A 14,947-nucleotide genomic window follows, 5' to 3' on the forward strand; every position below is an offset into this window, starting at 1 on the left:
CTTAAATTCAAAATGGCAAAAAAAAACAACTATGATTCTTTTTTTACAAGGAACTAGTCAACATATTTTGACTATTCACCTTAATACCTTAAGTTTTCTGCGAATCAAAAGCCTAATGAGGAAGGTACCTGAGGGATGTGTTCTGCTAAGGGAATTGCTGAACGGGGTTGGAAATACTTCCACAGACACGCCATGTCTCCCTTGCCCGATCCACGAAGAAACACGTGTCTAAGTGGTCCCGCCCTTTGCTCCACCTTCTCGGCTTTCAGAACACACTGGCCACTTGGGAACACATGTGCCCCCGAAAGAAAGCTGCTTTCTAGAAACTTGAACTCTTAAGTATTCGTGGTCTGCTTATTTTCCCAAAAACAAGAAAGGAAGTTAAAAATCGCTATAGTGAGGATGCACTCGAGTTTTATTAAGGAGATTCTCCACTTATGAATTTACTTCAGGAAGTAAATTCTTAAAACTCAAAAAATACTGAAATGACATTTAAAAAAAACACCCACACCCACACAGGAGCTCCTTTCTGATACCACAGTTCTCTTCTTTCGCCTTAATTATGATGAGCAGAGTGGATGCTTTGCTGCTCATTAAATAATGGCGTACTTCACTCTGGAAAGCCTTGCTTCTCCCATTACACTTGTCCAAATGATTTTTATCACTCTTAGAGCATCATCTGTGGGTTATTGTGATGTGACATGTCTGTGCCCAATTAGTTCACTTGGTTTAATCCCGTTGCTGATGAGGCCAAGGTCAAGGATTTGATTCCACTGAGTTTCTCTAGTCCACAGCCACTCCCGACCCCAGTCAGCTCTCTTACACACGTGTCTTATTGGGCCCCAGGACAGCAAACCAGAGGGAACGGATGGACACATCAAATCCACTACTCCTACTGGAGAAGGGCTCTGGAGCGCAGGCCATACCAACAGTGGAGGGGCGGGGAGTGCCCAGTTTTTCCTTATCATGATGAATGCCACACGTAAGGAGGAAGAATAACTTTTCTCTAGCATACACGCTGAGAGGAGAGTGAGCGGTTAAAATCTTTCTCAGAGTATTTGTTTACGCGATGGTGTTTCACAAGGTGCTTCACAGTGTCCTGGGGTGGGGTTTTGATCCAGGGGAACAGTTCCGGGTCCCAGAGAGTTGATAAGTTATCAGGAGTTTAAACAAAAAATAGAGTTACTGGAACAATCAGTGAGCTTCCATCATCAGTAGACGTGATATTATTATGGTGGTCCAAGGGGAGCTAAACACTCCCTTTGCGTAAGATGCTCTTCAGTGTAGACTCCCAGACAGAAGGGTGCCATTTGGTAAATTGCATCTTCCCTGGCAATAACTGGTTGCCCAACATCCTAAACCAGATCTTTTAGCTCTTCCCAGAAAAATCTACCGCATTCATTGGTTGTAAGAAAAATTCCCATATTATATGTACGAGTCATCTGATTGGCTCCCTCTTCTCGCTTAAATGATTCACTGTCTAGATTCTGTAAGAAGCTTGGGGTAATTCATTGCCAACCTTCTGTGTTTCTTTTGTTTTTAATTTGCCAAAGGAGCATGGTACCTCTGGAGCTGCAGAGTTTATGAATTGGCGCCATTAATCTTCTGATTTCTCATTTCCTCATGTTTGTCCCTAGTTATTAATTCCTTATAAAGTGGAATCAGCCACCTGCATTGTTCCTTCATTTCCCCTTAAGATGGTATTGGGTTGCAGACTGTAAGGCTGGAATGCAGGGTTTTTTTTTAAAAGGCAAATCCAAAATTTCTTCCGAATTATGCTTTAAAATTTTCCTGTGGCCCAAAATTTCTCCTTTACTCAATCAATTATAAATATATCTATAGTCCGACGCTCTTCCTAAATGTATGGAGATGGGTATAGGGGTCTTTTTGTTTGAGGGTGAATATATATCTCTATAAAATACGTTCATTATATAAACCTATATTTTATATATGATATAAATTATATAGCTATAGAGAGAGATTATATAATAAGTATACATGCATATGCAAACAGAAAAAGATCTAGCCCAAAACTATTCACAAAGTTTGATTTAGCAACTCAGTGTTTCTTCCCTTCTTTCTACCCAAGCAGACTTGTTGAACACTTAGGCAGCTTTCCTCTGCATGCTTAGCCATTAAAGACTTGAGGAGGAAATTGATCTTTCAAACAGTGAATTACTGCAGATGAGTAACTGTGGCTGCAGCCTTTGTTCCTCTTCTCAATTTCTAACCCCTGATTTTTTTTTCAGAGAAAGATAACCTCCTTCCAGCTGCCTTGCCCCTTCCAGGGGCCACCCTTCCCAGGGACCCTTCCAGGGACCACCCTTCCCAGGGACCCTTCCAGGGGCCACCCTTCCCAGGGACCCTTCCAGGGGCCACCCTTCCCAGCTGCCTTAGCTCCTTCTTCTGGCCCCGGAAGGAAGATGTTTCTCAGTAGCCTAATCAGATATTTTTTTTGAAGAATCTGTCTCAGACATTTAGGGGTGAGACGTTTTACCCAAAAGTTAGGTCAGAAATCTACACCAAGTGTTCATTTGGTGATCCCCAGTTCCCAAGACTAGTTTTTGACTTGAGGGGACCTAGGTCAAGCTAACAGAAAATGAACTGGAATGCCTTACATGTTTCATCGATAAGTTTCACGTGTTAAGCTTCGCTTGGTTGTCCTCAAATTCTTGTTCTTAGAAATCCATGCAAATTGGAATGTGTTATATAGCTTCTGAACTTCAATTGAGTTACTCAATCACATTCTTGGTAGGGGTATGATAATTTGATATGTTGGGTAAAAAATCAAGACGTTAAACATAATTAAAGGTATGAGACCAAAAGCAAGAATTTAGGACTTCATGTAAAGTCAACTCTGGTAGCAACAACCTCTTTTGATAGTAGAATATGGAAGTGAATTATTAATTAATATGCTCTCCTCCCAAAAAACCAACACCTAAACGCAAATCATAAAAAGAATGTCAGAATTCTGTTTTATCATAAAGTCCTCTTCTTATTCAAATATAGCTATTTTCTTTTCAGAAAAAGTGTTAATATAGTAAGAAAAATGATATATCTCAGATGCTTATTTTGCATGTTTGTTTTGGGTCATTGTAATTTTTTTCAGCGAAGAATGGTATGCCAGCTATTCTGAAGATCAAAAGGATATTTTAAATATAACTTTTGTCTTACAAAATAATCATGATCTCCTATTAGTGAGGTGTAGGAAAAAGGTGCCTACATATTTGGAAATGGTGGCTCTGTCATTAGCATCAATTTATTGCTTAATCATTACACAGTGAATCAGTCATTTATTATAGCATATACTGACCTTGTGATCGTCATTAGGTTTGTTATTTAATCACTTGTGAGTGACAGTGGAATAAGAGTTATAAAATGACTCAAACTAGCACCTAATGGTCTGTTTCTTGATTCTAACTTGTGTTTCTTAGGAAGTTACTAGTACTGGAAGGCAAAAAATGCTGACCAGATAAGCTTACAAGGGCAACATATGGTAACAGGGAAGCTTGAAAACAAGTCGGTACACTTACAAGATTAATGCCGGGCTTATGTAATGTGTATTTTGTAAGAGCCCTTTGAAATACCCAATACTGTATCACTTTTACCAAGCTTCTTACGTTTGGGTTAAAAAATGGAAATTCCAAGCAAAAAAAATTGTTTTCTGTCCTTTTATTTTTGTCTGTATACCAGTACTTTCCTAGAATATTCATATAGTCTCTAAAAGTTCTTTTCGTATAGTTTATCTTTCAGACAGGGTGTGTTCACATGACACGAAATAGCTAATGAGTCTTTTTACATTTCTTAAAGGATTTCTTCCAACGACTGCGGAGGAGTTCTGCTTTTACTACGCGGGAAGAGATGGCGGCCTCTGCTTTCCGGATTTCCCGAGAAAGCAAGTCAGGGGACCAGCATCCAACTACCTGGACCAGATGGAAGAATATGACAAAGTGGAAGAGATCAGCAGGTTCATAAAGATAATTCCCTTGAGACTTTCCTTAAAAACTTGACAGATGTTGTGGTTTTGAAAGTGAATTGTCTGTCTTTGCTTGTGTCCAGCAGCTATATCCTTCTGATGCTTTTTTAAAAAGTAGTTTGCTTCTCTACAATCATATTAGCTTAAATGCTTTTAATACTTAGGCTACTAATCTTCTGTTATGAGCTTGGCTTCCCCATGAATCATGTGAATTTTATGAGTATTAACTTGAAATTTATGGTTGTTGTTGTTACATTACGGCACTGTGGAAATATTCAGGAAAATTATTACTAGCAAATCAGAGTTTTATAAACAGATCTTAGAAGTTTTTCTCTGAGTACCTCTCTGGCAGGTGTAATTATTGTGAGTAAAGCTCGTTTTAATTATAGTCACTGAAAGATGAGATAATGAGCTTATGAAGTTTTAAAATACATACTTTTTTGGTAATTTTTGAAGCTGAGTGATGTGTGAATGATAGTTCTTTTTAAATTTTTAAAAAAATATTTTCTTTTTTTATTTTTAGAGAGAAGGGGAGGGAGGGAGAAAGAGAGGGAGAGAAACATCAATGTATGGTTGCCTCTCACCTGGCACCCACTGGGGATGTGGCCCGCAAACCAGGCATGTGCCCTGACTGGGAATCGAACTGTGGGCCTTTGGTTCACAGCCCGCGCTCAATCCACTGGGCTACACCAGCCAGGGCCTTTTTTTAATATAAAACATTTTTTCAATGACAGTTTACATTCAGTATTATTTTGTATTAGTTTCAGATGTACAGCATAGTGGTTAGACAATCACATACTTGACAAAGTATTCCCCCTGATGTTTTGGTTTTCTCTTTTCCTCTCCAACAGGAGGCAGGGATTCCCCCCCCCCCCCCCAGTTGAAAAGAATCATATCAGGCCTTTGGGTTAGCAGCCCTTCAGGGTTGTCCAAACCATTGATTCCTAGAGGAAACGTATTTTGAAAAGGATGCTAAATGCATCCTTCCCTCCCCCACCTTAAGCAAAGCTGAGTGGTTTCCTCTCTTTGTTTAGAAAGCACAAGCACAGCTGCTTCTGCATTCAGGAGGTGGTGAGCGGGCTGCGCCAGCCCGTGGGCGCCCTCCACAGTGGGGATGGCTCGCACCGGCTCTTCATCCTGGAGAAAGAAGGGTACGTGAAGATACTCACGCCCGAAGGAGACATTTTCAAGGAGCCTTATTTGGACATTCACAAACTTGTTCAAAGTGGAATAAAGGTTGGCTTTTTCAATTTTCTTTATCTTTGCTCTGGCTATGTTAATTTTTATCTTAGTGTTATCCCTGCTGAAGGTATTTCTTTATAATAAACGAATGTTTAAGAAGAAAGTAAGGAGACAACATAAGGGAACAATAACTATGGCAACTGAGTTGGGGCAATGACATTAAATTTATAATGATATTTGGTGACTGTTAGGCAGTGCAACCAGATTGGTGTTTTGACATGCTTTCCCGATGTAATTTTCACATTTAAAGTAAGTCTTGGTTTTATAAAGTATTTGTTGAAATGTGGAATTGTATATCAGCACTTGCTGGTAGAGTCAAAGAGGTCTCAGGTTATTGTGGCCATGGCACGCCATGCCTGACCACATCTGTTTCTGAGCCTGTGTCATGAAAGATGCTCCGTACACTGTGACTTCCTTGTGCAATGTTTTTACAGGTAAGTCAAATATTTTTACCTACGCTAAGCCATCTTTATAACCTATATGCACACCTTCTTCCCCACTTCTCCAATTTGAGTGCTCAGGTTAAATCGCCTAGTAGGCATGTACATAAAATGGTTGAATTTGTTTCACGGGAGAGTAACGCAGTATAGTATTAGTAGTACTCAGCTGTGAAGCAAATTTTGGTGTTCTAAAATTAAGGCAGGTAGAATCCGTGACTATTTTAGAATGAAACAATATTACTTGGGAGTAACTGACTATCCTTTTCATTTCTTAACTAAAAAAACCATGAAAGGAGGATTTATACTCTTCCACTCGTATAGAAATCAATTCCTCCTGGTGTTGTTGAACTCTACTCAAAGGTAAGCACATCACAACCAGAACAAACAAGTTGGGAAAAATACAAATATATTCTGACACCTTTGTATTTGGTGCATACCATGTAAAATAATTAGAATGACTCAATTAGAATATAGGAAATGCCTTATTGTTGGGACCACCAGCCTCAAATTCATGTGACAACAGGGTCACCGAGACATACTGCCTCGGAAAAGCGCCTTGTACTTCGGTTCTTTAAGAAAAAGGACTTTGGCACCAAGACACAGATCATTTGGAAAATCTGTTTAACTCTCCACAGTTTCAACTTCTTTCCAATAAAATTTTTCTTTAGAGTTCACTGCACATAATCAAAAGTCTCTTGAAATGAAGCACTAGTGTTTGGCACATCAGAGTTTAATAACTATTCTGAATGGGTTCTGATAGCTCACTGCCAATGTCACTAGCGAGCAAAGAACATGGGAGCAGGTACAGGGGCATTCATTACTCACTAAGGGGGGTATTTTTCTTACTATGGAAGCTAACTAGGCTATCTCAACAAGAAAAAAATGGGGAAAGTATTTTTTAAATTATCTCCTATAATCCCATTAATTAAAGAATATCACTATTAACATCTTGATATACTTTCTTCCAGTTTTTATATAAAAATAAATGAATTTTTCCTGACTATACAGGTAAGACAGGTCCATATTAATAACTGCAGAAACACAGAAAAGAATATGTTTTCTTGTAGTTTTTATCCTAAAAACTTTTAAGATAAAACTGAAATCAAACTATATAACCACCTCCTTAGACTTCTGTTTTTTCACCTAACAATAAATGCCATGTGTATGTTACCAGATTTGAAAATTTTTCTTAAAAATTCCATTTCCTTTTTATGAGATGTTTAAGATGTCTTTTCTCTTTAAAATTGTAAAGACTGTTACTTACCATTCCTATATATTATTTAACCTGATCATGGGTGACTTTCTTAAGATTCATTCATAGAAAGAGCATTACTGACTTACAGGGCATATACTATATATATATATATATATATATACACACACACACATTGCCATTTTCTTCTAACTTATTATGTTTGCAGGTATCTGAAAGCACAATATATGGCTTTCAAATATTGTTTTAGTAAAAATGTTGGCATTGAAAAGATACATATGATAAAGTGTAGGTGAAAGAAATGAGCTAAGAATACTTGAAAATTTTGTTGTAAGAAACAACAACAAAAAACCCGATGTTCTTATTTCTCCTTTAACTGTCAAAAGAATGTCTTCCTTTGCCTCAGAGTTCCTGTCGAGTCCCTCTTTTTAAATGTGTGCCCCTTCACTGGGAAACCGAATGAAGGTTCACCTTCTGTGCCGTTGAGACACTGCATCGTGCACAGCACCGCACAGCCAGGCCACCACAGGCCGTGGTTCTGCCACATGTGTTGCATGCCTCCAGGAATTCTGCACACTCTGCCTGGCCCTCCTCTCCTAGGAGAGCTCCAGGCCTTAAAACCAACTCCAAATCTATTATCTTACATGTGTAGGGTGAGGTCTAATGTAATGGATCCAGTAGGATAGCCCTCAGCAATCTCCCTTCCCAGGGAGAGCTGAGCCCAGCTCCAAGGACAGATCCTGCTTAGTTACAGTCACCTATAGCAACTGGTGACTTCTAGCCAGGAAGAGGGTATGGCTGGGTTTGTGCTTGGGGAGGAGCTTTCTCTTTCCCTAGATAGGAATGAGAAAGCCTGATGCTCTGTTGCTGCCTGCAGCCGTCCTGTGAACACCCTATGAACATCATATAGCCTATTTTAAAGCACCACCTTCATGTTGCTTACTGTTAGTATGTTGGATTCTGTTAGTATTTGACACTTAGGTTGTCAATAAGGTACCAACCTATGGCATGGATATCTGAGTGTAGACTGTATAATGAGCAATGGGATCGCATCCTTAACTCTCAGCAGTTACACCATGACTGGCTTTTATGTCAGTTTCCACGGACCTCCTGCCACAAGTCATAGGTTAGAAGTATCGGAAGAGGCAACTATAGGGATGATGGGGCAGGTGCCAATCTGCTCATGAGCTGAGCACACAGTTGGCTTTCATGGTGTGCCCTTCAGAGATGGCTGAGGTGAAGACAGACTCATGGTTGTCTCACAGTAGGTTTTCAGGCTCCTTGATATATGAATAGTTAGTGTGTGCATGGCAATGTCCTTTATTTGTCAACATTTTGCATAGGTCATGCAAATAGGAATTTTTATAAATTATTATACATATCACTTCTTTACTATCCTTTCTGTTTTAAAATCCCAAGAGAGGGAATAAAGCTATTTTAACAGAGCACAGTACTGATGCCAATACTCAGATCCCAGAATTAATAATGTATACTAAACCCAGCCTTCATATGTTTGAAATGAAAACAAGACAAACCACAGTGGGCTCCTCCATGATATTAATTAATGACCAGCATGAGTGTATTCAATCAAACATAAAGCAGAATTTCTGATTACAAGAGTTCCTAAAGTTAGTGCTGGCTAGAAGGGAATCTGAAATTCCTTTTCTGCTAATTGTCAATTAAGAAATGATAGCGCTGTCTGTCACATGAAAAAGGACTGACCTTTCTGTGGCAGGAACTGGACTTGGCTGATCCCCTTAAACATGTACGAGCCCTGACTCTTGGAGCCAGCAAAGAACCAGTCTTTCCGGGGACTCGGACAGCGCCTCCCAGCGTGGGCCCTAACTGAAGCTAAAAATGCTGTCTTGTTTGACACACCCAGGTTCTGCTGCCCAGATCTTGGGAGATTTCAGTAGCCTGTGAGCATAACTGTCTGTAGTTTCTTTGAGCAAAAGTTTTATGCAGAAATACAAAGCACAAACTAAAGAATCAAGTTCTTTTTGCTATAGAAAATAAATTGTGGAGCTAGATTAATGGATTAAATTTTGTGCTATATGAATTGAAACTGCCATTTCATTTAGGAAAAGATTATTCCATCCCCAGTAGCCCAGTCTGTGCCCAAATCCTAATACTGAAATAATCCCTGGGATCAAATAGTTGGATGCCATTTGTCACTTGTCCTGTATCTTTAGGCATTCACTTGACCTTTCACATAGTACTTGTTTACTTTGATTGAGGAGGTGAGTTTACTCTGGCAGCATGTAAGATTCTTGATAGAAAGTTTTGAAAAATGGCATTTAAAAATCTCAACAATTACTTCTAATTGGACCATTGCTTTGCCCATTAAATTTTTCCTGGTTTCATCCCTTTTCGAAACCTGGTATTCACCTAGTTGCCAAAACCATTATCACTCCTGTTCCCTAAATATGTAGTCTACTAAAAATACCTGAGACTCTCTTGTAAAAAAAATGACAAGGACATCAGAAGTTTCTCTAGTATAATTTCACCGAACACTCCCTGGCCACCAAGGGTCTGAAAGCCTGCCTTAGTGTTTCATGTGCACAGCAGTGAAAACAAGCCTGCACCTGTCACCTGCATGGTGGCCCCTTAAGGAAACCAGCAACCCCTGGTCTCTGCTACCAGCTCTCTTAAGCAGGCAGGAAAGGTGAGTCTCCCGGGCACAGCTCCTTCAGCTTGCGGCGTGCAGCAGGCAACGTGGAAAGACTTGTTCGTCACTGGGACGAGTGTGACTGGGCCCCTGTCCCTCTCTATCTACTTGGATCCTCATTTCAAAAGATGCTTTTTGAAGTGGTCCTTTTACTGCGGTGGGATATGGGGTGAGGACTAAGGATAAAAGCTGCTGCTTGTCTGGGTGACTGAGCCCATTGAGATGAGGCTCTTGAGAGACAGCAGCCTGGGTGCCTGGGAGCCTCAGGAGCATGTGGGGAGGACGCCTGGTGCGCCCGGGGAAGCCCTGCTGGGGCGGCCTCTGATTTCACGTGCGTGTACATCACACTCAGAATCGTGACCGTCGACAGTGGAGTGAAATCCAAGGGCTCCGAGTCCTGCTCTTCTGAAGTTTGTCAGAACACTTTCCCATTGTCCTGTGTCTTGAACTTGGGATCTCACGATAGCCCAGGAGTTGGTAGTGCATTTTTGTTAAAGTGCTATGACTGGGAGCATAAGTTAGAAGTAGTTCACTGTTCAAACTTAGCATTGAATACACCGCATGCTCATACGTACGTGCGGCGATGGCTGGGCCATGCGGCAAATGCTTCCTAGGGAAAACTGCTAGAAGTCCACTGTCAGTGTGCCTTCGGTGGGAAGAAAGCATGGCCTCGTTGACAGAAGGCAGCAGAGTATCCGTGGTAAATACTACAGTGGAAGGATCACCACTTTGGAATGTTAAAGGTTTTTGATCTAGCAAATGACTGCATTCAAAGTTATCAAACCTCACCTTAAAAGAGAATTGCTGTATTGTTGGAGATAACCATTAGGTAAATGTATTCAAAAGTGGCCTGCCATTTTAAACTGAATAGTCTCCCCTAAAATTAAAATTTTCCAATGTCTTCCTTTTTTTCGTAGTTTAAAATTCCAGTTCCAAACTATTAAGTTAAAATGTAAACAAAATGTAGGTCTACAAGTAAAATTTTTTAATACACTTAATTTGTATATCAAAGTACGATATCATTTTTATATCAATAATATGATATTAAACAACGTTTTATTATTGAATATTGCTGACACTTTACATCAGAATGCTCTGTACTCTGTCAAAAATGTTTTCAGTTTTAGATCAATTTTCACTTTAAATCTACTATGAATGTCCACAGAGAAAAGCAAAAAATCCCTTAGGGAGGTGAAATCATCCCAGTATAATTTTCTGTCCCGTTATGTCACGTGCGGTGTTCGCACGCCTTCATTTTGGCATCGGCAATTCTGTGGATAACGTGGTTTCCTCACTACGAACGTGCGTGCAGGCAGCGGGGACCAGCGTCGGCAGGTGCACCCTGCCTGTTCCTTTCCAGCCCGAGGCACTTCTCCCGGAAGTGGTGTGCGCAGTGCGTCCAGGTGGGGAGGGCGGGGCCTGCCTGCTCCTGCCTGGGTCTCCTAAGGCACAGGGGGGTGAGTAGAGTGTGCACGGGAATGTCTGTACTTTTACCTAAGGCTTGCAGGGCAGAGGACACAGAGTCTCTAAACCTGACAAGTCCAACGGTAATCATTTACAACAAGCAAGAAACCAAGACATCTGGGCCCTGAGAAGGTCTCTGCCACCTTTAAAAAACCTCCTGTCTGGGCGTGGCAGCCACCATCTCACCGGCCGACCAGCAAGAGAGAGACCTGTTGGGGATGTTCCTTGTTATCTGGTTCCAGCGGCTGCTTCATCTGATGGGAACAAAGTGGCAGGCAACACAACACTCTCTCACCTGGAGTAGGTAGCACGGCCCTCCCTGTCAGAGACACTCCGTAGCTTTTCTTTCCCAATGCTCCAGTCTCCAAGCAAGCCGTCTTGTCAGTGTGGGCACTCTGGCCTTCCTCCTTACTAGCCACAATTGCCTTTTTTAAAGCACCTACTGTGAAGATTATTTCCATGATCCACAAATTATTTCTGTAATCCTTACCGTAACCCTGGGAGGCAGGGATTGCAGGTCCATGTCACAGATGAGGAGACCGAGGCCCAGAAGTTAAGTAAATTGTGATAACGCAGTCAGTGTATCACCAGGGGCGGATCTCCACCGCAGCCTGGCTGAGGCTGGGCTCCCTGCTACAGCGCTCTGGGGGGGTGGGGTAGACCACACGGGGCAGACTGAGGAGCATGTTTAAGAAACAGGTTGGTGACAGCCAGCCTTGGTACACTCAGTACCACCTGTTCTGGCTGGCAGGACAGTGAGGAGGCTGGGGGCCTAGACCTGCAGGCAGGCGCGGGTCCCAGACTCTGCATCGACACCACATTCTGGAATTGGGGCTCTAGGAAAGTTATTTAGCCTTTGCAGCCTTAGTTTCTTCATCTGCAAAACAGAGGTAATGAAAGGTTGCACCCAGTACTGTCCATGCTCAATCTCACATGAATTGGTGGTACTTTATAAGCACTAGCTGGTACCACCATCTGTCTTACTAACAAGAAAAGGAGGGGAAGGAAAGGAGAATGGGCCAGCTCCGAGAATGACTCACAAGCTCCAGTGGCCACAGGGAATATACTCCCTGGTATTAACAGGGCCCCTTAATATGGGGTTGAATAATAATTTATGGAAATTCTGTGACAGTGTTAGCATTTGCACCAAAAATATACGGCAGTCCCACGGAAATAAAACTACACTGATAGATGCGTGTGGGTTTTCATTCAAACGGATACATCAAGAATATATTTTTATTTCAATGTGTAACTAGAGAAGGAGGACACCTTCATTTTTACAGCATCACCTATTGACACTAGCTGTCTGGCATGGCTACTACCTACCTCGTGGTGCAAAAGTGCCCGGTCCTGGGGCTTGTCAGAGCACGGGCCTAACCATGATGAAGCACAGACCAGCTGACCCACGAGGCCAGCAGCTACCTTTCATCAGAATTTCCTTGCTTTCAGAGTAGTTTTTCTAAACCTGGATATTATAGTAATGTATGTCTTTTTGTGTGTTTATTTTGGAACACGGTTTGTGTCAATCTGCCCAAGAGTTAATAAATTGTAGGATTTGCAAAGGAAATACACTGGGACTGAAAACTAAGAAGGCATGTATTTTTGCTCACTAGCCACTGCCCCTCACAGCACAGATGTAGAATCTCAGGGTCCCGGAGGGGAGCCATCAGGCAGAGGGCCGGGAAGTTAACGCATCCTGCTATGATGCAGAGAGTGTTCTACTCAAACGGGAAAAAATTCCTCTTCGAAGCCGATCAGTACAAGGTTCCAGGGAGTCAGGGGAGAGAGGACGTTAAAGGAAGGTTTCAGTTACGCAACAGCGACAACATGTCTCCTGATTTGTCCATGAAATGTGCTGCAGCTCAGACATGAGGACACACCCGTGGGGCGACCAGAGCTGTCGCCCCCTCAAAACCCAGCCCACGACAGTCACGCCTCCTCTCGCAGGCACCGGGTGCTCTGGAAAAAAGTTCTGAAAGCTGCAGGCGTGTCTGCCCTTGGGTGTGTTGCTGCCTTCCTCTGACCAACTTGGGGAGCCTAAGTAGCATTTTGCTTTTACCAGCTTCTTTGCTTTTTACATTAATACATTAAATATATAGATGTATTTATACAATGATGATATTTATATATAATAAATGTTATCAATTACTGTATTTTTCAGACTATAAGATGCACCCCCCCAAAAAAATTGGGGGGAGGGCCCTGGCTGGTGTAGCTCAGTGAATTGATCGCGGGACTGCGAACCAAAAGATCGCAGTTCCATTCCCAGTCAGGGCACATGCCTGGGTTGCAGGCCAATTCCTAGCAGGGGCCAGTTCCCAGTAGGGAACACAGGGCAACCTGTGTAAGGCAACCATACATTGATATTTCTCTCCTTCTCTCCTTCCCTTCCCCTCTAAAGATAAATAAATAAAATTTTTTTAATTGGGAGGAATTATGGTGGTTAATGCTGCTGTAGAGTTCTGTTTACATTTACATTGGTGAAATATTGTGTTATTTATGTTATTAAATTTTTACCACATTGCTTCAAAAATTTTTTTTCTATCTCCCTCCTCTAAAACCTAGGTGCATCTTATGATCTGAAAAATACGGTACTACAATATATTTTAATAGATTTGTTGGTAGTGTTCATCAATTAACATTTAGTTATTTTAAAATCTATAAAGTCTATGATTGTGTTGAACTATCATCAGGTCAAGGTGGCCAGAACTGGGCACGTGTCTAAGGTGGTTTTTAAACCTGGATCATTGCCTAGACATTAAAAACAGCATTGGACTTTTCAGTCAAAATAGGCTTTGAAAACTAAAGTGCTATTCATCGAGACCATTCTGTACTAAGTATAATGAGAAAAGCTTGAGGACACCTTTTTCTGAGTCATGTAATTTTCTATCCTCGCATGACTTCCTGTTGCCAGATAGCGGTGCCTGTGGCCACAGCAGCTCACAGGAGTCACAGTGAAAAGGAGGTGAAATTTGAACCCTTCGGAGAGTGAGTTTCCATTTTACTCTGTCTGGTCCATACACAATGCGATTTTAAGTTCATCCATTCATTCATTTTAAATATTGTGTAATTCCACAAGCCTAAAATTCAAATCACACACAATCTGTAAAAAAAAGTCACTATTGGTTTAAGATAAAATGTATACATATATGTAGTTGGATAAGAACAGAAAAAGAGACCATTAACGTATTTGATCTAAATTAATTCCGTCATTGCTAGCAGTTGAAGTTATTTGATCTGATTATAGAACCGAACCCAATAAACTGAAGCTACTGCAGAAATAAAACATTATGACAAATGATCTTAAAGGTTTGTATAGGGCCACAACATTCCTGAGAACTCTCCGTTCAAATATCAAACATTCTTTCTCTTTAAGAGTAAACTCTACTTTAAAAGACAAAATCTCATGAGGCTGTTTCTAAACCAGCCTCTTATCCTAAAGCACCTTTGATCCAAATGGATCACAAACTTAAATAAAATGACATCTGTCCTCAGGCTATTTCTAGATGGGGAAAACACATCTGTTCTAAGAGCCCTTAGCCAAAGGGCCAGAAGAATTCCTTAAAAGAAGAAAAGAAAAAACTCTGTCCTCAGGACTAAGGGAAGAGGCTAGAGGTTGGAAGGAATCAGGAAAGCACCGCTCTTAAGAAGATGAAAAGAACCAAATTTAATTCCTATGAAACGTTTAGCCTTTCTGTGAAAGCTTGGGGGACGAGACCCCCACAGTGGAAGCGTCTTTGTGGATGGATGTGAACACACCTGTTCAGGAAGAAAGAAACAAAACCTGAACTGACTCCCCTCCACACACAGGTCACCAAACATCTGTCATAAGTTATCAATTACTAGCCTAGACTGGGCTGAAGCCTGTGACCTGAGGTTGAAAAAGCCACATAGCTCACTCTCTCTCTTACTCGGTCTGTGGTTTTTCCCTGTACTCCCATTAA

General features: G+C 41.3%; 1 protein-coding gene across 1 annotated transcript in view; it reads left to right on the top strand.

Moving 5' to 3' along the window:
• Positions 1-14,947, top strand: part of HHIP (hedgehog interacting protein) — a 78,548-nt gene that overhangs the window by 8,758 nt on the left and 54,843 nt on the right. Inside the window, exons 3-4 of the mRNA XM_037162353.2 lie at positions 3,811-3,967; positions 5,011-5,212. Coding sequence (XP_037018248.2) covers positions 3,811-3,967; positions 5,011-5,212 — 359 coding nt within the window. The remainder of the gene's footprint in view (positions 1-3,810; positions 3,968-5,010; positions 5,213-14,947) is intronic.

The sequence above is a fragment of the Artibeus jamaicensis genome, unplaced genomic scaffold (assembly GCF_021234435.1).
Source record: "Artibeus jamaicensis isolate MK-2021 breed Jamaican fruit bat unplaced genomic scaffold, CSHL_Jam_final scaffold_537, whole genome shotgun sequence".
Classification (NCBI taxonomy): Eukaryota; Metazoa; Chordata; class Mammalia; order Chiroptera; family Phyllostomidae; genus Artibeus; species Artibeus jamaicensis.